Source organism: Ranitomeya variabilis, chromosome 4 (assembly GCF_051348905.1).
Source record: "Ranitomeya variabilis isolate aRanVar5 chromosome 4, aRanVar5.hap1, whole genome shotgun sequence".
In the NCBI taxonomy this organism is placed as follows: Eukaryota; Metazoa; Chordata; class Amphibia; order Anura; family Dendrobatidae; genus Ranitomeya; species Ranitomeya variabilis.
Window position 1 is genome coordinate 723,958,225 of NC_135235.1, and position 26,569 is coordinate 723,984,793.

Genomic DNA, 26,569 nt, shown 5'->3' on the forward strand with positions numbered 1-26,569 from the left:
GCTCCGTACACCTCGTACACACACGGCTCCGCTTCGTACACCTCATAGACACGGCTCCGCTCCGTACACCTCATACACACGGCTCCGCTCCGTACACCTCGTACACACACGGCTCCGCTCCGTACACCCCGTACACACACAGCTCAGCTACATCCACACTGTAAACCCCTCCTGACCCCACATAAACTTCCCCTCATCCAGCACCATGACAACCAGCACAGCAGAGTCCTGCATACACTGAGGGCCCTGATCATGTGACCCCTGACTCCTCCCCCCTGTGACCTCATCACAGGTCCTGTGCGCACAGAGCAGCCATATATGTGGTGTGCGGCTCTGCAGGTGAAGGTATGTGGAGATTCCCCATTACTGGCGCATTAATATTAGAAATATATTGCTTTGTCTTCCTGGTAACTGCTATTTCTTAATAACATTTAGAACTGAGGAAAGGGCAACTTGAGAACGCTTTGTTATCTTCTTATATCCTTCTCCTGCTTCGTGGCCTCCACCATTGTCAGAGAGCTCGGCAGCTGCTTAGAACCCATGGCTGCACAAGGTTAGAGGAGGCCGGGTTTTTACAAAGCTGGGAAATTTGCTTATATATATATATACCTAAAATACAAAGGACATGTGTCATCTATAACTTTAGGCCTATTAGACGTCATTTAATCTTTAATTTGCTTAACTGTTCACAATAACAGCAAAAAACATCCTTTACAGTTGGGATAATTATCAGTTTAGCACTTAGCAGCACATCTGCACTTTTATTATTTCCCTTTTTGCACAGTAACATTGCATACACTAGTCCCATATTTTCATTTTTTAAAAAAAAAATATTTTTATTAGGTTTTTGTATTAAAAACGGATTAGGGAAATGAGAGAGGGGAAGGGAAGGGTTAACAGTGGACAGAGGAAGGGATCAATAAAATTAGAGAACCCTAATAACAGTCTCTAACAACCAAATACTGATTTGCAATTTGAAGAATGTTGTATGTTTATGTCATACTTAAATGTATACAATTCCAAGGAAAAGAGGCACAAAATAGCAATTTTAAACCTTAACCCCTTCCCGATCTTTGACGCCACGTAGGCGTCATGAAAGTCGGTGCCAATCCGACCTGTGATGCCTATGTGGCGTCATGGAGGGATCGCGTCCCTGCAGATCGGGTGAAAGGGTTAACTCCAATTTCACTCGTTCTGCAGGGACAGGGGGAGTGGTACTTCACCCCCTCGTGGCTACGATCGCTCTGATTGGCTGTTGAAAGTGCAACAGCTAATCAGAGAAATTCGTAATATTTCACCTGTAAACAGTGGTGAAATATTACAATCCAGCCATGGCCGATGCTGCAATACCATCGGCCATGGCTGGAAACCCTGATGTGCCCCGCCACCGATCGCCTCCCCAGTCCTCCGTTCTGTCCTGTAGTCCCCTCCGTCCACCTGTCCGCTCCCCCGTCCTCCTGCCCGCTCCCCCCGTGCTCCGATCCACCCCCCCGTGCTCCGATCCCCCCCTCATACTTACCGAGCCTCCCGGAGTCCATCCGTCTGTTCCATGGGCGCCGCCATCTTCCAAAATGGCGGCCGCATGCGCAGTGCGCCCGCCGAATCTGCCGGCCGGCAGATTCGTTACAGGTGCATTTTGATGACTGTGATAAAACTTATCACAGTGATCAAAATAAAAAAAAATAGTAAATGAAACCCCCCTTTATCACCCCCATAGGTAGGGACAATAATAAAATAAAGAAAATATTTTTTTTTTCTTCACTATGGTTAGGGTTAGGGCTAGGGTTAGCATTAGGGTTAGGGTTAGAACTAGGGTTAGGGTTAGAATTAGGCTATGTGCACACGGTGCGGATTTGGCTGCGGATCCGCAGCGGATTGGCCGCTGCGGATTCGTAGCAGTTTTCCATCAGGTTTACAGTACCATGTAAACCTATGGATAACCAAATCCGCTGTGCCCATGGTGCGGAATATACCGCGCGGAAACGCTGTGTTGTATTTTCCGCAGCATGTCAATTCTTTGTGCAGATTCCGCAGCGTTTTACACCTGTTCTTCAATAGGAATCCGCAGCTGAAATCCTCACAAAAAACACTGGAAATCCACGGCAAATCCGCAGGTAAAATGCAGTGCCCTTTACCTGCGGATTTTTCAAAAATGGTGCAGAAAAATCTCACACGAATCCGCAACGTGGGCACATAGCCTTAGGGTTAGGGTTGGAATTAGAGTTAGGGTTGGAATTAGGGCTAGGATTGGAAATAGGGTTAAGATTAGGCCTGTGGTTAGGGTTATGGTTAGGGGTGTGTTGGGGTTAGGGTTGTGGTTAGGGTTGGGATTAGGGTTAGGGTTGGGATTAGGGTCAGGGTTAGAGTTGGGATTAGGGTTATGGGTGTGTCGAGGTTAGGGTTGTGGTTAGGGGTGTGTTGGGGTTAGGGTTGTGATTAGGGTCATGGCTAGAGTTGGGATTAGGGTTAGGGGTGTGTAGGGGTGAGTGTTGGAGTTAGAATTGAGGGGCTTCCTCTTTTTAGGCACATCAGGGGTCTCCAAACGCAACATGGCGCCACCATTGATTCCAGCCAATCTCGCGTTCAAAAAGTCAAATGGTGCTCCCTCCCTTCCGAGCCCCGACGTGCACCCAATCAGTGGTTTACCCCCACATATGGGGTAACAGCGTACTCAGGACAAACTGGGCAACAATTATCAACGCAACGTGACGCCCGCAGACCATTCTATCAAAGTCTGCATTTCAAAAGTCACTACTTCCCTTCCGAGCCCCAACATGTGCCCAAACAGTGGTTTACCCCCACATATGGGGTATCAGTGTACTCAGGACAAACTGGGCAACAAATTTTGGGGTCCAATTTTTCCTGTTACCCTTGTGAAAATAAAAAATTGCTTGCTAAACATCATTTTTGAGGAAAGAAAAATTATTTTTTATTTCCACGGCTCTGCTTTGTAAACTTCTGTGAAGCACTTGGGGGTTTAAAGTGGTCACCGCACATCTAGATTAGTTCCTTGGGAGGTCTAGTTTCCAAAAATGGGGTCACATGTGGGGGAGCTCCAATGTTTAGGCACACAGGGGCTCTCCAAACGCGACATGGTGTCCGCTAACGATTGGAGCTAATTTTTCATTGAAAAAGTCAAATGGCGCTCCTTCCCTTCCGAGCCCTGCCGTGTGCCTAAACAGTGGTTCCCCCCCACATATGGGGTATCGGCGTACTCAGGACAAACTGTACAATAACTTTCGTGGTCCAGTTTCTCTTTTTACCCTTGGGAAAATAAAAAAATTGTTGCTAAAAAATCGTTTTTGTGACTAAAAAGTTAAATGTTCATTTTTTCCTTCCATGTTGCTTCTGCTGCTGTGAAGCACCTGAAGGGTTAATAAACTTCTTGAATGTGGTTTTGAGTACCTTGAGGGGTGCAGTTTTTAGAATGGTGTCCCTTTTGGGTATTTTCAGCCATATAGACCCCTCAAACTGACTTCAAATGTGAGGTGGTCCCTAAAATAATGGTTTTGTAAATTTCGTTGTAAAAATGAAAAATTGCTGGTCATTTTAACCCTTTTAACCCTTGTAAAAAACAAACAAACACTACATACTTACATTCCGGTGTCTGTCCCCCGGCGCTGTACTTTCCTGCACTGACTGTGAGCGCCAGCCGGAAAGCACAGCGGTGACGTCACCGGGGGACAGACACCGGAATGTAAGTATGTAGTGTTTGGGTTTTTTACATTTACACTGGTAACCAGGGTAAACATCAGGTTACTAAGCGCGGCCCTGCGCTTAGTAACCCGATGTTTACCCTGGTTACCAGTGAAGACATCGCTGAATCGGCGTCACACACACTGATTCAGCGATGTCTGCGGGAGTCCAGCGATGAAATAAAGTTCTGGACTTTCTGCTCCGACCAACGATGCCACAGCAGGATCCTGATCGCTGCTGCGTGTCAAACTCAAAGATATCGCTAGCCAGGACGCTGCAACGTCACAGATCGCTAGCGATATCGTTCAGTGTGAAGGTACCTTAAGCTTTATTCTCTTGGTCACTAAGACCCTTTCTTTTATACGATTTAGAGGTGTCCATTTCCTCTGTAGGTATCACAGATGGCGTCAGTGGTTTGGTGTCTCCTTTAGTGTCACTTTTGAAAGAAAGTGAGCTGGGATTTGTTTTAGTTGTTGTTTTTTTTGGACCAACCCCTTCTTTTATTGTCTTATTATATGTCGGGATATATGATTGTTTTGGATAGGAAGGTTTTGATTCATCTCCTTTTAGTGGAGACCTAGATTTAATAGGACTTAATAGGTTTGGGAAGTCCTCATATGATTTTGAGAGAGCTCCCAGTGAGGTCTGTCTGTTTTTTTTTAGATTTGTTTTTGAACTTCCCTCCAGCTGGCTCCATTTTAAGTTCACTGCCCCCAACAAGCCTTCAACCAGTAATTTTCACAAGAGCTGTATATGATAGTACAGTTCAGAGTATATATGTAGAGTTTTTAACCTGCAATATAGAATAATACAAACGAGATTTCAATATACTTGTAATAGAATTAAAGTTGACAAATAGACAAGTGGGTACACTATGACCATACAGTATTGGCCAAGATGGTAGGTAGGCAAGTAGGTCAGGTGAGTGATCCCTTTAAGTAGATAGAGAGGTTGTGATGATGTAGATGGCTGTTTCCCAATAAGGAGAAACAGTATGTTGTGTGAAGATAGACAACCAATCTTCTCATTGATACAGGCTTATATGTCTTATTTATAAGGGTCTCAGGTGTAAGAGAGTCGAACTCTGGTGTAGTTCAATGCCAGGTAGACTTTACTCCTCAAGCCATGTGGTGCCACAGGATAAGATTTATAAGGAATATGCCTTTAAGTAGACTGCAAGGTTAAGGAAATATAGACAAAGTAGAGTATCTGCTCTGGTTTATTTATATTAGGACTTGCAGAGTTAGTTATATCTCGGGTCTTTAACCTAGGCGCTCAATACAGTACTGTTGCCTCCGGTATATAGGTTAAATTGCTTCAGTGATTATCTGACTGTCATCCCAAACAGGGTGTTGTGTGATTCTTATAGGAGGAAATGCAGGCCTATTGGTTTTCAGGTTTATCGTCCCTGTCAGCACTGAGCAGCACCGAGTCCCTCTTTATTCTGTTATGCTTGGGGCCTCCCCTACTCCGTCCCTCGGTTAGTCCTGCTGGGAGGGTTCCCTTGTACTTTAGAGTCTGCCGCTGCCGGATTCTTTGCACCGCTCCTTGATGGGTTGCGGTGGGCAACATTGGATAAGTCACTGACCACAGGGCTCCTCACAAGAGGCTCACCGGCAGACTCTGCAGTCTCTTCTGTGTCGTGCTGCAGCTAGAAGCGAGGAGTAGTGTTGAGCGTTACCGTCCGATACTTGAAAGTATCAGTATCGGAAAGTATCGGCCGATACCAGCAAAGTATTGGATCTAATCCGATACCGATACCCGATACCAATACAAGTCAATGGGACTCAAGTATCGGACGGTATCCTGTATGGTTCCCAGGGTCTGAAGGAGAGGAAACTCTCCTTCAGGCCCTGGGATCCATATCAATGTGTAAAAGAAAGAATTAAAATAAAAAATAGGGATATACTCACCTCTCCGACGCAGCCTGGACTTTACCGCCATAACCGGGAGCCGTTGTACCTAAGAATGCGCGCTTGAAGGGCCTTAGGTGACGTCACGGCGCTCTGATTGGTCAGTAGCGGTCGCGTGACCGCTACGCGACCAATCACAAAGCAGTGACGTCACCTAAGGTCTTTCAAGCGCTTGAAATACCTTAGAAGACGTCCGCAGCTTCTGATTGGTCGCGTAGCGGTCGCGTGACCGCTACGCGACCAATCACAAAGCAGTGACGTCACCTAAGGTCTTTCAAGCGCTGGGGAAGTCCGTCTTGTGTGTCCTCTGTGTGGGTAACGCTGGAACTATGGCGCAGAAGTGCTCCACAAAGATTAAATGATGAAAGAGAGGATCCCTCCACCTCTCCTGCACCGCTGTTGTCCTCGGTTTTTAAAACGCTGTGTCTTCTGATTTCTTTGTCCAAAAACCCCGATTTTGGTATCAAAATGGTCCAGGCACGATAAGAAACTGTTCTGGAACAGGAAGGTTCAGTTAGATAATATTCTTGTAGGCTTTGTGAGTCGCTTTTAAGATGTCATGGTGGGAGCTCAGACCTTCTGCCTCCTACATAGCCAGAGCTCAAGCCACCCCGCCATATCTTCATTTTTCTTAAGTGTTTATCCACACAGTAACACTTTACAGCTCACCGCTAATATTCACACACATTAATAGGCAGCTCATAGAGGAAACACTTTCTTCACCACTCCCCCCTCTATATGTATAATGTGTCCTTTTTCGTGTTTATCTCCATACATATTAGGCCCAGCACCCATTATCCATTCCCTTGCCATTCTATTTACTGACGGCACATTATTAGTGATGACTAAAATGCTCGGGTGCTCGTTGGTCGGGTTGAGTAAATTGGACTACTCGGATACTCGACCGGAGCAACGAGCCCAATGTAAGTCTATAGGAGGCCCAAGTATTTTTACCGCTATTCCCCCCCGGGGGTCCTTTTAAGGTCTAAAAACATTTGAAAATGATGGAAACACTGCTCAGATGACACAGGAACATCATGGGGATCGCCCCTGGAAGAAGCTTTAAACAATTTTTTCTGAGATTCATGCTATTTTTACTGGTGCCACAAAAAACACACTAAAACGAAACCAAAACGGATTTTGCTGGGAAATATGTCAAGGTACATCCTTTGCAGGTTAATGACTTGCCTGTAAGGCCAAATAATGAACCCCAGACCGAAAATTTCCTCCCCCACTTGGGCTTAGTTCAGACGCAGTGTTTTTGAAGCGTTTTTCAACTTTAACTTTGCTTTCAACCACTACAAATACATTCACTAGAAAATGTCATTGTAACGTAATAACCCTAGCTGGCCATGTGGTGTGTGACACATAAGCAGACCCATCTTGTTTCATTTATGAAGGAGGGACTCTTAGGCTGTGTGCACACATTTAGGAATTTTCGTATTTTTTCGCTATAAAAATGCGATAAAACCTTGAAAAAAACGCATACATTAAGCATCCTATTATTAGAATTCATTCCGCATTTTTTGAGCACATGCTGCGTTTTTTTCCGCTGTGGAGTCACATTCCAGAAAAAAATGCAGCATGTTCATTCCTTGTGCGGAATCGTGGGGATTCCGCACACATTGGAATGCATTGATCCGCTTACTTTCCACATGTGGCTATGCCCACCATGTGGGAAGTAAGCGGATCATGTGCAGTTGGTACCCAGGGTGGAGGACAGGAGACTCTCCTTCAGGCCCTAGGTACCATATAATTGTTATAAAAAATAATTAAAATAAAAAATGATGATATTCTCACCTTCCAGCATCCCCCGGCATGCTTCCCGCTCCTCGCGATGCTCCGGTCCCAGTAATGCATTGCGAAAATGACCTGTGATGACGTATGGTCTCGCGAGACCGCTACATCATCTGGGGTCATGCCGCAAAGCATTACTGGGACCGGAGCATCGCAAGGAGTGGGAAAGGCTTTCGGGGACGCCAGAAGGTGAGAATATCACAATTTTTTTTTTTATTATTATTATTTTTAACATTAGATCTTTTTACTATTGATGTTGCATAGGCAGCATCAATAGTAAAAAGTTGGTCACACTTGTCAAACACTATGTTTGACAAGGTGTGACCAGCCTGTCAGTCAGTTTTCCAAGCAATGCTACAGATCGCTTGGAAAACGCTAGCATTCTGCAAGCTAATTACACTTGCAAAACGCTAGTGTTTAGCAGGAAAACGCATGCCAATTCCGCATGCAATATACCCGCGGCAGGAGTTGCAGAATTGCTGCGGAAATTTCCGCGGCATATCTGCAAAGTGCGCACTTAGCCTTAAAGTCACAGAGCCTGTTTTTACTGGTACATCAGGCGGCATTAATCTTCTAAAAGGGCCATTATTAAACAGTGGGTCTCCTAAACTGTTGTAGCCTACGCTGTGAGTGGATGGGCTGCCAAGAATTACAACGCACCACAATACCCGACATAAGATGTCAAGGAGGGCCTCCTGAAAAAATGTTGCATTGAATTCAAGGCCTGCCCTGCTATCAATTTATATCCACCCCAATATGCCTTTGAACCCACATACTGGATGGGCCCATGCAAATTCACTTCACAATATTAATTTTCCTCTCCCATACTCCCCTTTTTTTAACACATTGGCAGCCAGGCCAGCCCTGCTGCATAGTCATATGCACTCCATTACGCCTTGGAACCAGGGGTGGATTAAGGGTAGCCAGGGCCCTGGGCTGTTTAGACACTGTGGGCCCCACCAGTCATGTGACCGGGTCATGTGATGTTTTCTAAAAATCACCATCTCTACATGTCTGACAGCCATTCCATTCCAGGGTCAGGTCAATTCCAACCAAAGTACACCTCATTCTACTTAATGTGATTCGGATTAGGTGATCAGCTGAACCAAGTCTTATTTAACGAGGGAAAGTATAAAAAACACTTGTGGTCTTCACAATCCTCTTGCAATAGGACAAGCTGGATGACCAAACAAGTGCTAGAAATAGTCCAAAAATAATTTGAATTAAAAAATAATTTTTAACCATGTCAAAGGAGTTGAAAAGAAAACTCTTGAGTGAGGAAAAGAATGGGTCAATTCTGGTTTTACTAATAGACAGAATGTAATCCATTACAACAAGGTCAAGCAGCAGACATTGGGGACAACAGAGCTACAGACCGGCAGAGGGTAAAAGTGACTCTCCACTGATCGGGATGACCGTCATCTTATTCGAATGTCACTCAGCAACCCCAAGATGACATCAAGTGACCTACAAAATGAATGGCAGTTGGGGTGAAGTGTACGGCAAGAACAGTTCATAGCAGACTCCTAGAGGCAGGCCTTAAGTCATGTAAAGCTAGAAAATAGCCTTTCATCAATCAGAAGCAAAGGAGAACCGGGCTGAAGTTTGCCAAAAACCCTAAGGATTGGACCATAGAGGACTGGAGTAAGGTAATCTTCTCTGATGCGTCTCATTTTTAGCTTTGCATGGTGTTTTTGAAAACAAAAAAGCTTTTATAAAAGCCTCAAACATGTGTGTGAATCAGACATGAGATCTGACGTGATAGAAGATTACAGTGCAGGGAAGACTGGAAACCTTCATATAGACGGCTGGTGGTGATGGAGTCAGTGATGGACTCTGGACAAATATGTTTCTAGAGCCATAGTAGAAGATGTCGTCCTCATCATGAAGTCGTTATTTCTCCTGTCACGTGTAATAAATATATCTCCTGCAGTATTGTTAATGCCGATTCCAGCGTCTGTAAGTGAGACGAGAATTAGCGTTATGGAAGATGAGTCTATGAGAAACGTATTCAGCTGCCGACTCCGAGGAACAAACTATTGGTTGTCTGTGGCCTAAACTTTATAGGTTTTATTAGTAGATGTCAGACAAAAAACAATGTTGTAAAATAATAAAAATATACCATATTTTTCGGACTATAAGATACACCGGACCATAAGACGCACCCCAAATTTACAGAAGGAAAATAGGGAAATAAAAATGTGTCAAATTGTGGTCCGTCATACAGTCTGAATTCAGCTTACCGTGGGAAATCAGTAGCGCTGGTGGAGGGTGGTCACAGAGGGTGTTCAGTGGTTTGGCAGTGATATGACTCCTATCGCAGACTGATGCGGTAGGTTCTGTGGTTCTCGTGGTGCGGTGGCTCCTCCAACATTTTCTGAAAGCCCGGAGCACCCGCACATCCCTTGCTGTGAAGCAGTGGCCTCTGGGATATCCCATCCCAGGCTGATGCGGCAGGTTCATCGATGCTAAGGGTTGCAGGGGCTACGCTGTCATTTTGTGAAAGCCCTCGAGCCCTGCACACCCCCACTGCTGCGATGCGGTGGCCTTCGGTAAAATGGCCTCTGGGAAAATGCCGCTGCAAATTGAGATCTCGGCTCCAAGATCTCATCTCCCGAGATCTCAATGTGTGCATGTGCCAACCCAGTGGACATTTTACCAGGGGCTACCACATGGCAGCAGTGTGGATGTGCAGTGCACCGGGCTTTCCAAAAATGTTGGCGGAGCCCCTCACCACTGCACGCCGCCGAATACTGCCGCACCAGCCTAGAAAGGGAGTAGGATCTCCCTGCAGTGTCGGACCACCGTAGAATCACCCGACTCCTACTGCCATCACACTAATTGTAAGTATATTTCGACTAGAAGACGCACCCCATTTTCCACCAAAAATTTTTGGGGTAAAAAGTGCATTCTGTAGTTCGAAAAATACGGTAATTGCTGCTTGGGACCCCGCCAGTCTCTGTATCTTCTGTTCTTTCCCAACGAACTTGTGATTCCTACAGCAAATTAATTGCCGAAGCAGTGAGTGACATAGCCAGTGATTGGTTGCATGGAGGAGATTTCTTACTCAGTAACTCAGCTTATGTTCCAGTCCATACAAGACTAGAGAATACAACATCTACAGGTTCTGTCTTCTGAAATGTTTCCCTTGTTATCTCCAGTAATTTTATTATTAGAATTCTTTGTAATGATTCATCCTCTCATCGTCTTCCTATTCAGGTCCCTACAATATCCGATCCTTTCAGTAGACATCTTCTATATTAAGATAATTTTTCTTAACTACCCATCAAGAATGGATATGAAGAGGGACAAGATGGCCGAGAGGATATTACACCTCACTCTAGAGATCCTCTTCCGTCTTACTGGAGAGGTGAGAGATTTTGATAGCGTCACATTACATAATTCTTATTTATGTCAATAAAACTGTTGGACAGAACTCAAGAGGTGAGGGATCTGGAAATGTCTGTAGTGACATTTATTAATGTGTCTCTCCTTAATCAGGATTACACAGTAATGAAAAAAAATTCTAATGAGTGCTGTCAGACCCCTGTGTCTGAGGGATGGGAAAAACCCCTGAGCCCAATCACAAAGCCTCCACCTCACACACTGATACATGAGGACATCAATGAACAAAAGATCCTAGAACTCACCTACAAGATGATTGAGCTGCTTACTGGAGAGGTGACACTGCTGGAAATGCAGGGACATTATACAGTAAAACTATGAAGGGATCGGAGTGATGACGGTATCATTGTATGTGTCAGGTTCCTATAAGGTGCCAGGATGTCGCTGTCTATTTCTCCATGGAGGAGTGGGAGTATTTAGAATTACACAATAATCTGTATGAGGATGTCATGATGGAGGTTCCCCAGCCTCTCACATCACCAGGTAATAGGATTAAATACACACAGCCTATAATTATCTGTATGTAAGGAATGAATTCAGTCCCTGTGCATGTTTCCTCCAGATCTATCCAGTAAGAGGACAACACCCGAGAGATGTCCCCGTCCTCTTCTTCCACAGGACTGTAAACAAGAAGATCCCAATGTCTCTCAGAATCATCAGGTAGATGGAGAGAAGGTGTCATGAGATCTCTCCTATGATGTGTAGACCTTGTGCTCAGTCTTGTTTTATCCACCAGTATTACATGTTTCATACTGGTGTCATGAGAACGGTGGAGATCGCAGGATTAGAACTGATCATAGATGTGACTTCTCCATCTGTCTGTGACTTTTACAATATTTGTTTCAGGGTGAAGATCTGACCCATATTAATACTACAGAGACATATGTGAGGGGTGATGAGCGGTATAAAGAGGAGACTCCTACATATGAATACCCAGGTGAGTAGTGACCACTAACTACAGAGAAGTCACAGATTCTTCTCAGTCACAGGCTGTGGCTGCTTTATCAATGGTGTAGTTCGGACGTGGCACAATCATGTGATCCCCATTTTGCCGGTAGAGCATAACATTCTCCTCCATCCGAAAATGTTTAAATGGCTTTGTGAAACTGTGAAAACCCTTTTGTATAGCGCTTACAACCTGCAGGTGTAAGGCGGCCAGGGTGGTAGTCGTGGCAACGAGCTGTAGTGTTTCCACACCCTGGCACCCCACAGATGAAATACAGAGTTCTTTCTGTTGGGTGTGTGCGTGTGATGTGTGCAGCAGAGTACACATTTCAGATCCCTCGGTTTCTTTCACTCCAGCTTCAGGATTCCAGGTTCCATAAAACACTGCAGTGTCACAGTCCTTTTCAAACAGTTCAACTTTACTGATAACATGGGCACCCATCGCTTTTGCAGCACATTTCACACAAACCATCATATCTTGCACTTTCCCTTCCTTCTGGGCAGACTCCATTTCCTCTATAACCTCTCCTTCTCTCCCAGCAATCCATGCCATTTCTGTGGACAATCCGTGTACCTTCCGTACTTCCTGCATCACCAGCTCCTTGTCAGCCCCTTGTCCGATTCCATCTTGCAAAGGTGCCGGGAGTTCGATCTTACTGACTTCCGCCCCAGTTGTAGACCCCAGAACCGCCCTAAGGATGATTCTATTGAGCTGATGCCCGACTGTACTATTGTCCAGCCCCTTATTGCCATCCACAGCTTTACCCCCATGACCTCTAGCTGTCTCATACACTGCATGCACCCTGCCCTTGGCAAGGCTGCCCGGGTGTCTTTCTCTAATCAGGAAGTATCCTGATTATACTTCCCTGCTCCTTGCTGTACCTCCCCTTTAGTTAACCCCCGTGCTGCCTACCTCCGTCTCTATTCTATGATATCATCTATCACTATTGTGCCCCCCTCTATTCTAGCCCCAATCCTATAAACAGTACCCATTGAGTACATTCACATTATGGTATATAAACGTTACATCACATTGCAATATATGAACAGTAATACACAGTGAGGTGCCACATGTGAACGTGCGAACAGAGTCCAGGAGAGAGAAGGCACACGAGGGTCCCGCCACCTTCTTACACAGAATCCACCTAACCCCAGGGATTATATCACGCTGACCGTTACCTGCCCAGGTCTGTAGACTTCAAATCCAAATAACAACGTACGTAGAATGTGCTGACAAGATATTATGATGGGCCTGTAAGAGAAAGCGGAGGGTAATGATGCTGTTGGCTTCCTAGAACCCTGATATCTTATTGGATAAATCTAACTTCTCTCCCTTCTGTGCTGCTGAATGTGCTCATATGGTCCCTACAAGACCAGGTCCAGTCTTTCTGGCCAAACTTCGCTTTTATGATCAACAGCATTAAATGTGCAGTGAGGCCAAGTGTGAATTTCTGTACAATATCAACAGAGTTTCCCTTTCTCCTGACTTTTCAGTTTGTATTAAAAACTAACTAATTTCAAGGAGGATTGTGATAAACTACATAAAAAGCATTACACCTGTGCCATGATATATCTCTAAAGTTGTGTGTGGCTGATGGCTGGAATATACATTTATTCACGCCTGCAGGAGATGTGTTGGCATGGCTCGAGTCCTGGTTCATAGATTCACCCCACATCATAAATTCCGATATGTTTTCAATCATAAGGAATTCAGATTACTGCACAATCTCTCCTGAAATGGGGGCACTAATACTTTCTCTACTCTTCTGGTCAGGACTCATAGTATCTCCAATGGTCCACCATAAATGGGTACAACTCCAGTTTAGTGTTGGAGTTCTCCCCTCGTACATGCTTTTTATGGGGAGATGTAACATATTTTTAGTTCTATGTTTTTTTTTGTTTGTTTGGTTTTTTTTTAACATGTTCATTCTGGTTGATAGTTTGATTGTGGTAGGATCAGCCTGCCTCAGTTAGGTGAGTTTGTAAGTTTGGAACTCTCTGGTATTTATTAATTTTTTTTAAAGTCTCCATTACCTCTTCCAAATGTGGGAGATCTAAATTTGAAGATGCCCCAGCTCTGCAGTATTATAAAAACTTCTCTTTAAATGTCTAATATTTTTTCTTGAGACTCATCCATCTTGGCCCTTACGATAGTTTAGATTGCCAAGAGCCACCGAGCCCCATACTCTAATTACTCCAGAGAGTTTATACCACTACTCATATTTTACTGATGAAGACTGTTGAGTTTGAACATTTTGATAGATGTGTTATTGTCCATAGTCAGTTTGTGACTACAGTAGTTACTGCCCAAAATACTCCCATTTTTCGCATCTGACATGTCGCTTTTTGTGGTAATAACTTTGGAATTCTTCACAAAGGATAATAGGAAACAAATGGACCTCACAAATTATTTTCCAACATCTCTTGAATCCAACAATACCCTGTATACGGTTATACACTACTGTCTGAGCACATGGCAGGGTTAAGAAGGGAAGGAGCGCCATTTAGCTATTTGAATGCATATCTTGTTGGAATAGATTCCAGACACGATGTATTGGTTACCTGGCAGCTCAAAATATGGCTACCACAATCAGGTTTGGCACTATCTACTCAGCTTTGCAGATCCCAAGGATTGCCTTGCTCAACATTCTTTACATGGATCTGTTCTTACACAGAGATCCCGAGGCTTGGGCCATGGTGTTACCTGCTGTTCTGTGGAGTGAGGTGGGATGATTAATAGTCAAGTAGTTGGGTCAGATCCACGAGGGCAGAGAAAATACAAAATCATAAGAAGCAAGATTAAGGGGTCACGTTAGCTTAGCACAGATGACTGAACCAGAGGAGAACAAGGCTGTATCTGGCATATTCCTGCAATTAGCTTTGAGCTTTAGTAGGGTGGGGTGCTTTCCAATTGGCGAAAGCAGGAAGCAGATTACTCCAGATGGACAGCACACACAACCATAATGCCTGACTGGATGGCACTACAGTTCACAGCAACCCTAATCTTAGTGGCTGAGCAGAGCCTGCACCATCCAGAGCTTCAGGTTCCGATATCTCTTCCATCCCCAGTGCTGCCTGCAGAATGAATGACGCCATGCCTGGTGACAGAAGTAGAGGTGGCAGGTGCGGATCCCAGGCGAGATGCTACACACCATTTTCACAAGCCTTACTATGACAAAATGCAGAAAACCAGAGCAGTTTAAAACCTCATAAAGTAACTCCATTATGGAAATGATAATGAGTCGCCCCCAGGGCAGTGGGGCACTCTGTATCGGGTCCGGTCTTGAGGTGGAATGTCACAGTGGCTGCGACCCGGTCCGTGGCCCTGGGCCTCAATGTTAAAGGGGAACGGTGTTTTAAGGGAAAAGTGTTTAAAGTCTGTCGTGATGCCACCTGTGGAGTTCGGTCAATAGTGGGACTGACGCTGCATTAAGGCCATGTGCACACGCTGCGGATTCCATTACGGAATTTTCCGCAGTGGTTTTGATAAATCCGCAGTGCAAAACCGCTGTGGTTTTTCCTGCGGATTTATCGTGGTTTTTATTGCGGATTTCACCTGCAGCTTTCTATTGGAGCAGGTGAAAAACCGCTGCGGATTCCGCACAAAGAATTGACATGCTGCGGAAAATAAACCGCTGCATTTCCGTGTGTTTTTTTCCGCAGCATGTGCACTGCGGATTTCATTTCCCATAGCTTTACATGGTACTGTAAATGCATGGGAAACCGCTGCGGATCCGCAGCTGCGTAAATGCTGCGGATCCGCAGCAAAATCTGCAGCGTGTGCACATACCCTTAAGGAGTCCTCTGGGCAGGGCCGGCGTTTGGCACAGGCAGACCAGGCAGACCCATGGGGCCCCCACCTAAAAGGGGGGCCCTGCATCTGCAACCCCTGTATGAAATCCCCAGAGAGTGTTCAGCAGTGAATAATGCTGTGCATTGCTTTGTAGTCTCAGAGCGTCTCTCTCAAACCCCCCTTGAGACCCCCTCAGTGCAGTGATTTACTCACTGTGGTCTCTGTGCTGATTGCTGTAGGATCAGGTTTCACAGTCACATACAGCAGGGATCAGCATAGGCTCTGACCAATCACTAAATCACTGCTGGTAATCTGACAGGGCGACCTGCTGTCACTACTGTCTGGATGACACAAGACAGGAATATTGTCTGCTGAATCAGGGCATTTATTATATAGAAATAAATGAAGGGTAAACCATACACATATATAGTACAGGTGTGCATAGGAATCAGCTTTTTTGGTGCATTTTTTTGCAGCCAAAGCCTGCTCTCTTGGCAGTAAAAACACTGCTTTCAAAACACCCATTTTTTAGGGTATGTGCAGAGGATCCGGAAATGGCAGCCCCTGTTGTGAATTCTGTTCTCGAACTCCCTCCTGTGGTCATGAATGGTACTTCGGCGAGTTCTGTCCATGGACTCCCAATGGTGGCTGTGAGTGGAGCTGCTGGTTCTGAGGTTCCTTCCTCAGCTGACCTCGTTTAGTCCTAGGCTGGCTGCTCTATTTAACTCCACTCAGATCGTTACTTGATGCCAGCTGTCAATGTCCTAGTACTGGTTCAGATCTCTCTTGGATCTTTCTGATGACCTGTCTACTCCAGCAGAAGCTAAGTCCCTGCTAGTTTATTTGTTTATCATTGTTTTCTTGTCCAGCTTGCTATCATGATATTGCCTTGCTAGCTGGAAGCTCTGGGATGCAGAGTGGCACCTCCGCACCGTGAGTCGGTGCGGGGGTCTCTTTTGCACACTCTGCGTGTTTTTTTTGTAGTTTTTTGTGCTGACCGCAAAGATACCTTTTCTATCCTTAGTCTGTTTAGTGAAGTCTGGCCTCCTTTGCTGAAACCTGTTTCATTCCTGTGTTTGTGACTTTCATCTTAACTCACAGTCAATATTTGTGGGGGGCTGCCTTTTCCTTTGGGGAATTTCTCTGAGGCAAGGTAGGCTTTATTTTCTATCTTTAGGGGTAGTTAGCTCTTAGGCTGTGAAGAGGCGTCTAGGCAGAGTTAGGTACGCTCCACGGCTATTTCTAGTGTGTGTTGATAGGATTAGGGGTTGCGGTCAGCAGAGCTCCCACTTCCCAGAGCTTGTCCTGTGTTATAGTTTAACCATCAGGTCTTTCCGGGTGCTCCTAACCACCAGGTCCATAACAGTACAGCTGGCCAGTAAAGTGTTAATGCATCTCAATAGAGGGATAAGAGAAGTTCTGAGACCATTTTTTTTTCTCTGCAGTGTGTTTTGTCTTTCTTTTCCCTTAAATCTCTGGGTGGTTCAGGTCACAGGTGTAGATATGGACATTCAAGGTCTGTCCTCTTGTGTGGATCAACTCACTGCAAGGGTACAAGGCATTCAAGATTATGTAGTTCAGAATCCGATGTTAGAACCTAGAATTCCAATTCCTGATTTGTTTTCTGGGGATAGATCTAAGTTCCTGAATTTCAAAAATAATTGTAGACTGTTTCTTGCTTTGAAACCCCGCTCCTCTGGTGACCCCATTCAGCAAGTAAAAATCATTATTTCTTTGTTACGTGGAGACCCTCAAGACTGGGCATTTTCCCTTGCGTCAGAAGTTTAGAAAGTGGTCTGTGCTTACTCAGTGGAATGAGTGTGCCCTGGCGGCAATTTTCAGAAAGGGTCTTTCTGAAACCCTTAAGGATGTTATGGTGGGATTCCCCACGCCTGCTGGTCTGAATGAGTCTATATCCTTGGCCATTCAGATCGATCGACGCTTGCGTGAGCGCAAAACTGTGCACCATTTGGCGGTATCTTCTGAGCAGAGGCCTGAGCCTATGCAATGTGATAGGACCTTGACCAGAGCTGAACGGCAAGAACACAGACGTCAGAATGGGCTGTGTTTTTACTGTGGTGACTCCACTCATGCTATCTCTGATTGTCCTAAGCGCACTAAGCGGTTCGCTAGGTCTGCCACCATTGGTACGGTACAGCCTAAATTTCTTTTGTCCGTTACTCTGATTTGCTCTTTGTCGTCCTATTCTGTTATGGCATTTGTGGATTCAGGCGCTGCCCTGAATTTGATAGACTTGGAGTTTGTAAGGCGCTGTGGTTTTTTCTTGGAGCCCTTGCAGTATCCTATTCCATTGAGAGGAATTGATGCTACGCCTTTGGCCAAGAATAAGCCTCAGTACTGGACTCAATTGACCATGTGCATGGCTCCTGCACATCAGGAGGATATTCGCTTTTTGGTGTTGCATAATCTGCATGATGTGGTCGTTTTGGGTTTGCCATGGCTACAGGTCCATAATCCAGTATTGGATTGGAAATCAATGTCTGTATCCAGTTGGGGTTGTCAAGGGGTACATGGTGATGTCCCACTGTTGTCAATTTCGTCTTCCCATCCTTCTGAAGTCCCTGAGTTTTTGTCGGATTACCGGGATGTATTTGATGAGCCCAAATCCAGTGCCCTACCTCCTCATAGGGATTGCGATTGTGCTATTAATTTGACTCCTGGTAGTAAGTTTCCGAAGGGCCGACTGTTCAATTTGTCTGTGCCAGAACACGCCACTATGCGGAGTTATATAAAGGAGTCCTTGGAGAAAGGGCATATTCGCCCGTCGTCGTCACCGTTGGGAGCAGGGTTCTTTTTTGTGGCCAAGAAGGATGGTTCTCTGAGACCTTGTATAGATTACCGCCTTCTCAATAAAATCACGATCAAATTTCAGTACCCTTTGCCGTTACTGTCTGATTTGTTTGCTCGGATTAAGGGGGCTAGTTGGTTCACCAAGATAGATCTTCGAGGGGCGTATAATCTTGTGCGTATTAAACAGGACGATGAATGGAAAACAGCATTTAATACGCCCGAGGGCCATTTTGAGTATCTGGTGATGCCATTCGGGCTTTCTAATGCTCCATCTGTGTTTCAGTCCTTTATGCATGACATCTTCCGAAAGTACCTGGATAGATTCATGATTGTATATTTGGATGATATTTTGGTCTTTTCGGACGATTGGGAGTCTCATGTGAAGCAGGTCAGAATGGTGTTCCAGGTCCTTCGTGCTAATTCCTTGTTTGTGAAGGGGTCTAAATGTCTCTTTGGAGTTCAGAAGGTTTCATTTTTGGGCTTCATTTTTTCCCCTTCTACTATCGAGATGGACCCTGTTAAAGTTCAGGCCATTTATGATTGGACTCAGCCTACTTCTGTGAAGAGCCTTCAGAAATTCCTGGGCTTTGCTAATTTTTACCGTCGCTTCATCGCTAATTTTTCTAGTGTTGTTAAACCATTGACTGATTTGACCAAGAAAGGTGCGGATGTGGTCAATTGGTCCTCTGCGGCCATTGAGGCTTTTCAGGAGTTGAAGCGTCCTTTTTCTTCTGCCCCTGTGTTGTGTCAGCCAGATGTTTCGCTCCCGTTTCAGGTCGAGGTGGATGCTTCTGAGATTGGAGCAGGGGCTGTTTTATCTCAAAGAAGTTCTGATGGCTCGGTGATGAAACCATGTGCTTTCTTTTCTAGAAAGTTTTTGCCTGCTGAGCGCAATTATGATGTGGGCAATCGAGAGTTGTTGGCTATGAAGTGGGCATTCGAGGAGTGGCGACATTGGCTTGAAGGAGCCAAGCATCGCGTGGTGGTCTTAACGGATGACAAGAATCTGACTTATCTCGAGTCTGCCAAGCGGTTGAATCCTAGACAGGCTCGATGGTCGCTGTTTTTCTCCCGTTTCGATTTTGTGGTTTCATACCTTCCGGGTTCTAAGAATGTGAAGGCTGATGCCCTTTCAAGGAGTTTTGTGCCTGATTCTCCGGGAGTTCCTGAGCCGGCTGGTATTCTCAAAGAGGGGGTAATTTTGTCTGCCATCTCCCCTGATTTGCGGTGGGTGCTGCAGGAGTTTCAGGCTGATAGACCTGACCGTTGTCCAGCGGAGACACTGTTTGTCCCTGATAGATGGACTAGTAGAGTTATCTCTGAGGTTCATTGTTCGGTGTTGGCTGGTCATCCTGGAATCTTTGGTACCAGAGATTTGGTGGCTAGATCCTTTTGGTGGCCTTCCTTGTCACGGGATGTGCGTTCTTTTGTGCAGTCCTGTGGGACTTGTGCTCGGGCTAAGCCCTGCTGTTCTCATGCCAGTGGGTTGCTTTTGCCCTTGCCGGTCCCGAAAAGGCCCTGGATGCATATTTCCATGGATTTTATTTCAGATCTCCCTGTCTCTCAAAGGATGTCGGTCATCTGGGTGGTTTGTGATCGCTTCTCTAAGATGGTCCATTTGGTACCCTTGCATAAATTGCCTTCCTCCTCTGATTTGGTTCCATTATTTTTCCAGCATGTGGTTCGTTTGCATGGCATTCCGGAGAACATCGTGTCGGACAGAGGTTCCCAGTTTGTTTCAAGGTTTTGGCGGTCCTTTTGTGCTAAGATGGGCATTGATTTGTCTTTTTCTTCAGCTTTCCATCCTCAGACAAATGGCCAAACCGAACGAACCAATCAGACTTTGGAAACATATCTGAGATGCTTTGTTTCTGCTGATCAGGATGACTGGGTGTCCTTCTTGCCTTTGGCTGAGTTCGCCCTTAATAATCGGGCCAGCTCGGCTACTTTGGTTTCGCCTTTTTTCTGTAATTCTGGTTTCCATCCTCGTTTTTCTTCAGGGCAGGTTGAGCCTTCGGACTGCCCTGGTGTAGATTCTGTGGTGGACAGGTTGCAGCAAATTTGGACTCACGTATTGGACAATTTGACATTGTCCCAGGAGAAGGCTCAACGTTTCGCTAACCGCCGTCGCTGTGTTGGTCCCCGACTTCGTGTTGGGGATTTGGTTTGGTTGTCCTCTCGTTATGTTCCTATGAAGGTTTCTTCTCCTAAGTTTAAGCCTCTTTTCATTGGTCCTTATAAGATTTCTGAAATTCTCAATCCTGTGTCATTTCGTTTGGCCCTTCCAGCTTCTTTTGCCATCCATAATGTGTTCCATAGGTCGTTATTGCGGAGATATGTGGCGCCTATGGTTCCCTCCGTTGACCCTCCTGCCCCGGTGTTGGTTGAGGGGGAGTTGGAGTATGTGGTGGAGAAGATTTTAGATTCTCGTATTTCGAGACGGAAACTTCAGTACCTGGTCAAGTGGAAGGGTTAAGTCAGGAAGATAATTCCTGGGTTGTTGCCTCTGATGTTCATGCTGCCGATCTAGTTCGTGCCTTTCATTTGGCCCGTCCTGATCGGCCTGGGGGCTCTGGTGAGGGTTCGGTGACCCCTCCTCAAGGGGGGGGGTACTGTTGTGAATTCTGTTCTTGAACTCCCTCCTGTGGTCATGAATGGTACTTCGGCGAGTTCTGTCCATGGACTCCCTCTGGTGGCTGTGAGTGGAGCTGCTGGTTCTGAGGTTCCTTCCTCAGCTGACCTCGTTTAGTCCTAGGCTGGCTACTCTATTTAACTTCACTCAGATCGTTACTTGATGCCAGCTGTCAAGGTCGTAGTACTGGTTCAGATCTCTCTTGGATCTTTCTGATGACCTGTCTACTCCAGCAGAAGCTAAGTCCCTGCTAGTTTATTTGTTTATCATTGTTTTCTTGTCCAGCTTGCTATCATGATATTGCCTTGCTAGCTGGAAGCTCTGGGATGCAGAGTGGCACCTCCGCACCGTGAGTCGGTGCGGGGGTCTCTTTTGCACACTCTGCGTGTTTTTTTTGTAGTTTTTTGTGCTGACCGCAAAGATACCTTTTCTATCCTTAGTCTGTTTAGTGAAGTCTGGCCTCCTTTGCTGAAACCTGTTTCATTCCTGTGTTTGTGACTTTCATCTTAACTCACAGTCAATATTTGTGGGGGGCTGCCTTTTCCTTTGGGGAATTTCTCTGAGGCAAGGTAGGCTTTATTTTCTATCTTTAGGGGTAGTTAGCTCTTAGGCTGTGAAGAGGCGTCTAGGCAGAGTTAGGTACGCTCCACGGCTATTTCTAGTGTGTGTTGATAGGATTAGGGGTTGCGGTCAGCAGAGCTCCCACTTCCCAGAGCTTGTCCTGTGTTATAGTTTAACCATCAGGTCTTTCCGGGTGCTCCTAACCACCAGGTCCATAACAAGCCCCTTGGATGCAGCGGACATGTGCTGCGTCCAAATGCTGCCATGTTTTGAACACAGGTGATTCCGCGTGTGTTCATTGATCTGTGCGGAATCACCGCGTCCTATACATTGCACTGGAGAGATTTCTCTTGTAGAGACTCGCGCCTACGCCATATAAATTGGCATGCTGCAGCCTGGACAGACGCGCCCCATGTCCATCTCCGCAGGTGAGGTGCGGGTGTCAGTGTACACACAGTAGAGATGGAATTTCTTGGAATCCCATCCACTATACTGTAACATCTGGCCGCTGCGGTTTGGACGCTGCACAAGTACACAGCAGCCAACTTGCAGCATTTACTGACTGTGGACACACACCCTTAGAGCTTTTGCTGTTTGTTTTTTACAGTATGCATTTTGTCTACAGTACATGTTTAATAAAGTTAGGTTTATTCACCAAAAACGCGGTGAAAAACAACGTTGCAGCAGTTTTTTTAAACTTTTTCATTGCTTTCTACGGGTGAAAAAAATTGCTGAAAGCGACACGCTGCAGATTTAAAAAAGGCTGCAGTTGTGAAATTCAGTCAGGAGAAAATGAAAGGGTGTGCAGGAGATTTCTGAAAATCTCAGTTTTTGCTTGTGCTGTAAAATGCTGTAAACTTCTTATTTGCAGAAGAAAGAGATGCAAAAATTCTGCATATGAACATGGCGAAAAGCTGCTTTATAAAGTGCCAGCAAAACATAGGAGATTTCCGAAATCTCCTGCAGGCGCTTGTTTGTTTTCTGACTGGATTTCAGAACTGTAGCGCTTTTTAAATCTGTAGCGTGTCAGTTCTTTCAGTGTGTTCTCACTCGTATAAAGCAATGAAAGAATAAAAAAGCTGCAGATATTGCAACGGCATTTTTCACTGCAATTTTGTAAGTGGTTTTGGTGAATTAAACTATTAGGTCTCATTCACATATTCAGTATTTGTAATGCAGAAACAGCAGTGGAACAAGGAGGCTATGTGCACACATTGTGGAATCTGCTGCGGATATTTCCACACAGATTCCTAAAAATCTGCAGGTAAAACGCAGAATTACCGCGGATTTCACCTGCGTTTTTACACCTGCGGATTTCTATTATGGAGCAGGTGTAAAACGCGGAATCTGCACAAATAATGGACATGCTGCAGAAAATACCACGCAGCGTTTCCGCGTGGTATTTTCCGTAGCATGTGTATGGCGGATTTTGTTTTCCATGTTTGTTTTTCCGTGTTTCCGCGTGGTATTGTCTGTAGCATGTGTATGGCGGATTTTGTTTTCCATGTTTGTTTTTCCATGTTTCCGCGTGGTATTTTCCGTAGCATGTGTATGGCGGATTTTGTTTTCCATACGTTTACATGGTGCTGTACAACGCATGGAAAACTGCTGCAGATCGTCAGCAAAATCCGCAGCGTGTGCACATACCCTGAGAAACACGTCACCACTTCTGTATTTCTCACCCTCCTGGTTTTGGCTTACACATACTGATGTGAAATACTAACCAAATACTGATCGTATGAATGTGGTCTTAAACATACTGTAGACAAAGCAAACATCCTCACTCCAAAAAAAAGCTGAAAAAAGTGTGAAGAACACCACAAAACAAGCGGAAAAACAGGTGCTTTGAACACAACATTTTTACTGCTAATAGAAAAGGTTTTGGCTACTGAAAAAAATGCTGCATGTGAACATAGTCCTACTCTGAAGCGCTATGGCTGTCTGTGGTGTTACATAGGACTGCATGTGATATATGCTAAATTATCTGTACTCAGAGAGTTATCACTGCTATCTCTGGTGTTGCATAGGACTGCAGGTGACATCTAATACATTATCTGTACTCAGAGAGTTATCACTGTATTATCTGTGGTGTTAAAAAAAAATTAAGAGGGGGTTGGGGGTAACTTTTTGTCTTGGGGCCCCCAATCTTTTCTGACCCTAGCAACACCCCTGCATACAGCTAATAGTGGCAGACCTGTTGGCCGATATAAGGCCCCTCCACCAACTGTGTCCGCATCCTGCTCATGTAATGTAACCTAAATGTTTGTGTGATTTTACAATGTTATCATTTGGGGCCCCACTTTAAATTTTTGCCTAGGGCCCCACTTTGTCTAAAACTGGCCCTGCCTCTGGGGGATGTTGTGGCAGCACTGATGTTACACTTCCCACAGGTGAAGCAGGGTACTAAGATTTAAGGCGTGGATGGTATGTGCCAGTGAATAAAGATAGGACACAAGTTGTAAGTCTTTACCTGGTTTACTGCAGTTGGCTGACCACAGTCCAGGGTACCAGGCACGGGTGGTGGTATGGCCCGGCCAGCTCAGAGGCAATGGAGGGTCCCCTTCTCCAGGTGAGGTCCGTGAGCCTTTCCTCTAGCGCCTCTTAAAGACGAAGTCCCTGCTGCCTGAAGTTTCCTACAGGGTCCTCCACTTTCCCCCAGTCCTGGGACAGGTACCTGCCCGACGGGCAACTCGAGCTGTTTTACAGGGTCTTTATCATGCCCCAGGCTCCTTAGGTGCTGCTGCGTCTCAGGCGAGGTGTGGGCCAATTACATACACTTCCTGGCCCTCCGGTTCTGCTCTGTGTCCTAGAGTTCCACAAAAGCCTCGGGCTCCTGGTACCTTGTTCCTGCGCTTCGGCTTTGAGGGTGCCCGGTCACAGTTCCCCTCTGAGCCCTGTTCCTCTCCTTTGCTCCTTTCCTCTCCAGGTACTCCACATCCAACCCTCCAGGTTCTTTCTCCTTTCCCAGAGGCTGCAGCTCCCTCGTGGCTGTCAGACCTCTCTCCTGCTCTGCAGCTCTCCTAGACGTCCTTCCACTTCAGTGTTCCTCTCCAACTAACCTAACTCCTCCTCCAGGTCAGGATACATCTAGCTGGGGGACGCTCCCCGGAATCGGGGTCTTGAGCTCCTCCTACTGGCCTGGATTCAGAATGTGTTGCATGTAGGTGCCTTACCTGGTGAAGAGAACTCCCTTGCCTCTGATCATGACATTACCTTCCCCGAAGGAAAAGCAACATCACTGTAGCAACCGGTTTCCTGGGGTGCTACATTATCCTTCAGTGAATTAATCTATAGTAGTGACTATTTTGACTCCACAGCCACTTTCCAAAAATTAGCGCGCAGTGGATGTTGGAGAGTGAAAACTGCGAATATACCATTTTATTACTCACACACCATAAATTAAGTGGGTTCTTCTCACAATAATAATGACAACTACATGGGTCCTAATTTTGATTTGGGCACACTGAAAGGCTCAGAAGCGACGGGAAGATTTGCTTTGTGAAAGTGGATATAGATGGATTTTTTTTTATAAAAGTCATATTGCTATTTGAACATTTCCATTGGAGAAGAACTCACCACCTCTCATGGCAGCCTGTTCCACTCATTGATCACCCTCACTGTCAAAAGTTTTTTTTTTCTAACATCCAATCTGTGTCTCCTCCACTTCAGTTTCATCCCATTGCTTCTAGTCTTTCCTTGTGCAAATGAGAATAAATCAATAAAGCTTTTTTTACATACCGTATATACTCGAGTATAAGCCGACCCGAGTATAAGCCGAGTCACCTAATTTTACCTAAAAAAAGTGGGAAACTTATTGACTCGAGTATTAGCTGGGTAGTTGTAGCGCCCCCACTGCCGCAGGGCCGAGGGGTACCCGGTACCGGGCCTCTGAGTCTCTGCTCTGGGGTTGTCACGGTGGCTAGACCCGGTCCGTGACCCTGCTGAGGGGCGTACAGTAATAGAAGTGGATAGTGGTGGTGGTGCAGTGCAGTAAATAACGAGGACACCAGGTTGCAGTCTCTTTACCTCTTTACTGAAGGTCTCTGGGTCCTCAGTCCGGAATACGGTTCACCAGGCTGCGCAAGTCCGGCCGGTCCGATGGCACCTCCAGAGTTCCCTTTGCAGGTGGAAATCTGTGCCTTCCTGCTAGCGCTATGTGTTGTGGTCCTCCCCTGCTGTGCTTACGGGATAGTCCCCACAACTGTTGTCTGTTTCTCGTGTTCCCTCACAACAACTCGATTAGATGATGTTCTGCTAATCCTCCGTCCCTCCCGGTGTTATGGTTGGGACGCACCCATATGACGGGTAAGCTCGGAGCTCTTCCGGGACCCTAGAGTCGCCCCTCTCCACAGGTTGTCCCCTATGTCTGCATAGGTGATTTAGGTGAGACAGCCCGCCTGTGACTGACTGTCCTGCCGTTGGTTTGAAGTATTGCTTGGAGCTAGATATATGAATACTTCCTCGGCGTTCCGGCCGCCGGTTGTGTGCCTCAGTAGGATGTTGCCTCGGTCTTACAGCACGACCCCTACTGGTATTCTCCTTCTTGCTTTGATCTCGTTTCTCACTCAGCACAATATATCTCGCTTCTGATCCTTTCTTAGGGCACCGCCGCTATGCTGAGCAGGCACGGTCCCGTGACGTTCTTTCTTGTTGCCAGTCCTCTGTTAGGGTCCCAAACCTGACAGGGACCCTACCGAATCTTCCCCCCACAACACCCTCTGCCACCAGGTGTTGCTTGGTTCCAACCCAGTCAGCTTTCTGTCTAACTTCCTGCCTGACCCCCAGTTTACCCACACGGTGAGGAGTGGCCTAATAAATAGCACCCTTAGCTCCCCCTGGAGGCCCGACTGTGAAATGTATTGGTGTATGTGATACCTGGTCAGATGAACTCCTTCAGTGCCATCAGACGTACCATAGCCCCCCTTAGCGGCGGAGCCACAGTACTGCAACGACCAGGACTCTGGGGCGCTGCATAAGCATTGTCCCCTCATCCCTATCCTTGTATGCGTGGCTCCT

General features: G+C 45.9%; 1 protein-coding gene across 1 annotated transcript in view; it reads left to right on the top strand.

Moving 5' to 3' along the window:
• Positions 1 to 312: 312 nt before the first annotated feature.
• LOC143766672 (gastrula zinc finger protein XlCGF66.1-like) overlaps positions 313 to 26,569 on the top strand; it is a 33,686-nt gene continuing 7,429 nt past the window's right edge. Inside the window, exons 1-7 of the mRNA XM_077254524.1 lie at positions 313 to 345; positions 436 to 553; positions 10,626 to 10,776; positions 10,908 to 11,087; positions 11,171 to 11,294; positions 11,374 to 11,471; positions 11,658 to 11,748. Of these exons, the coding sequence (XP_077110639.1) occupies positions 10,699 to 10,776; positions 10,908 to 11,087; positions 11,171 to 11,294; positions 11,374 to 11,471; positions 11,658 to 11,748 (571 nt within the window). The 5' untranslated portion in view covers positions 313 to 345; positions 436 to 553; positions 10,626 to 10,698. The remainder of the gene's footprint in view (positions 346 to 435; positions 554 to 10,625; positions 10,777 to 10,907; positions 11,088 to 11,170; positions 11,295 to 11,373; positions 11,472 to 11,657; positions 11,749 to 26,569) is intronic.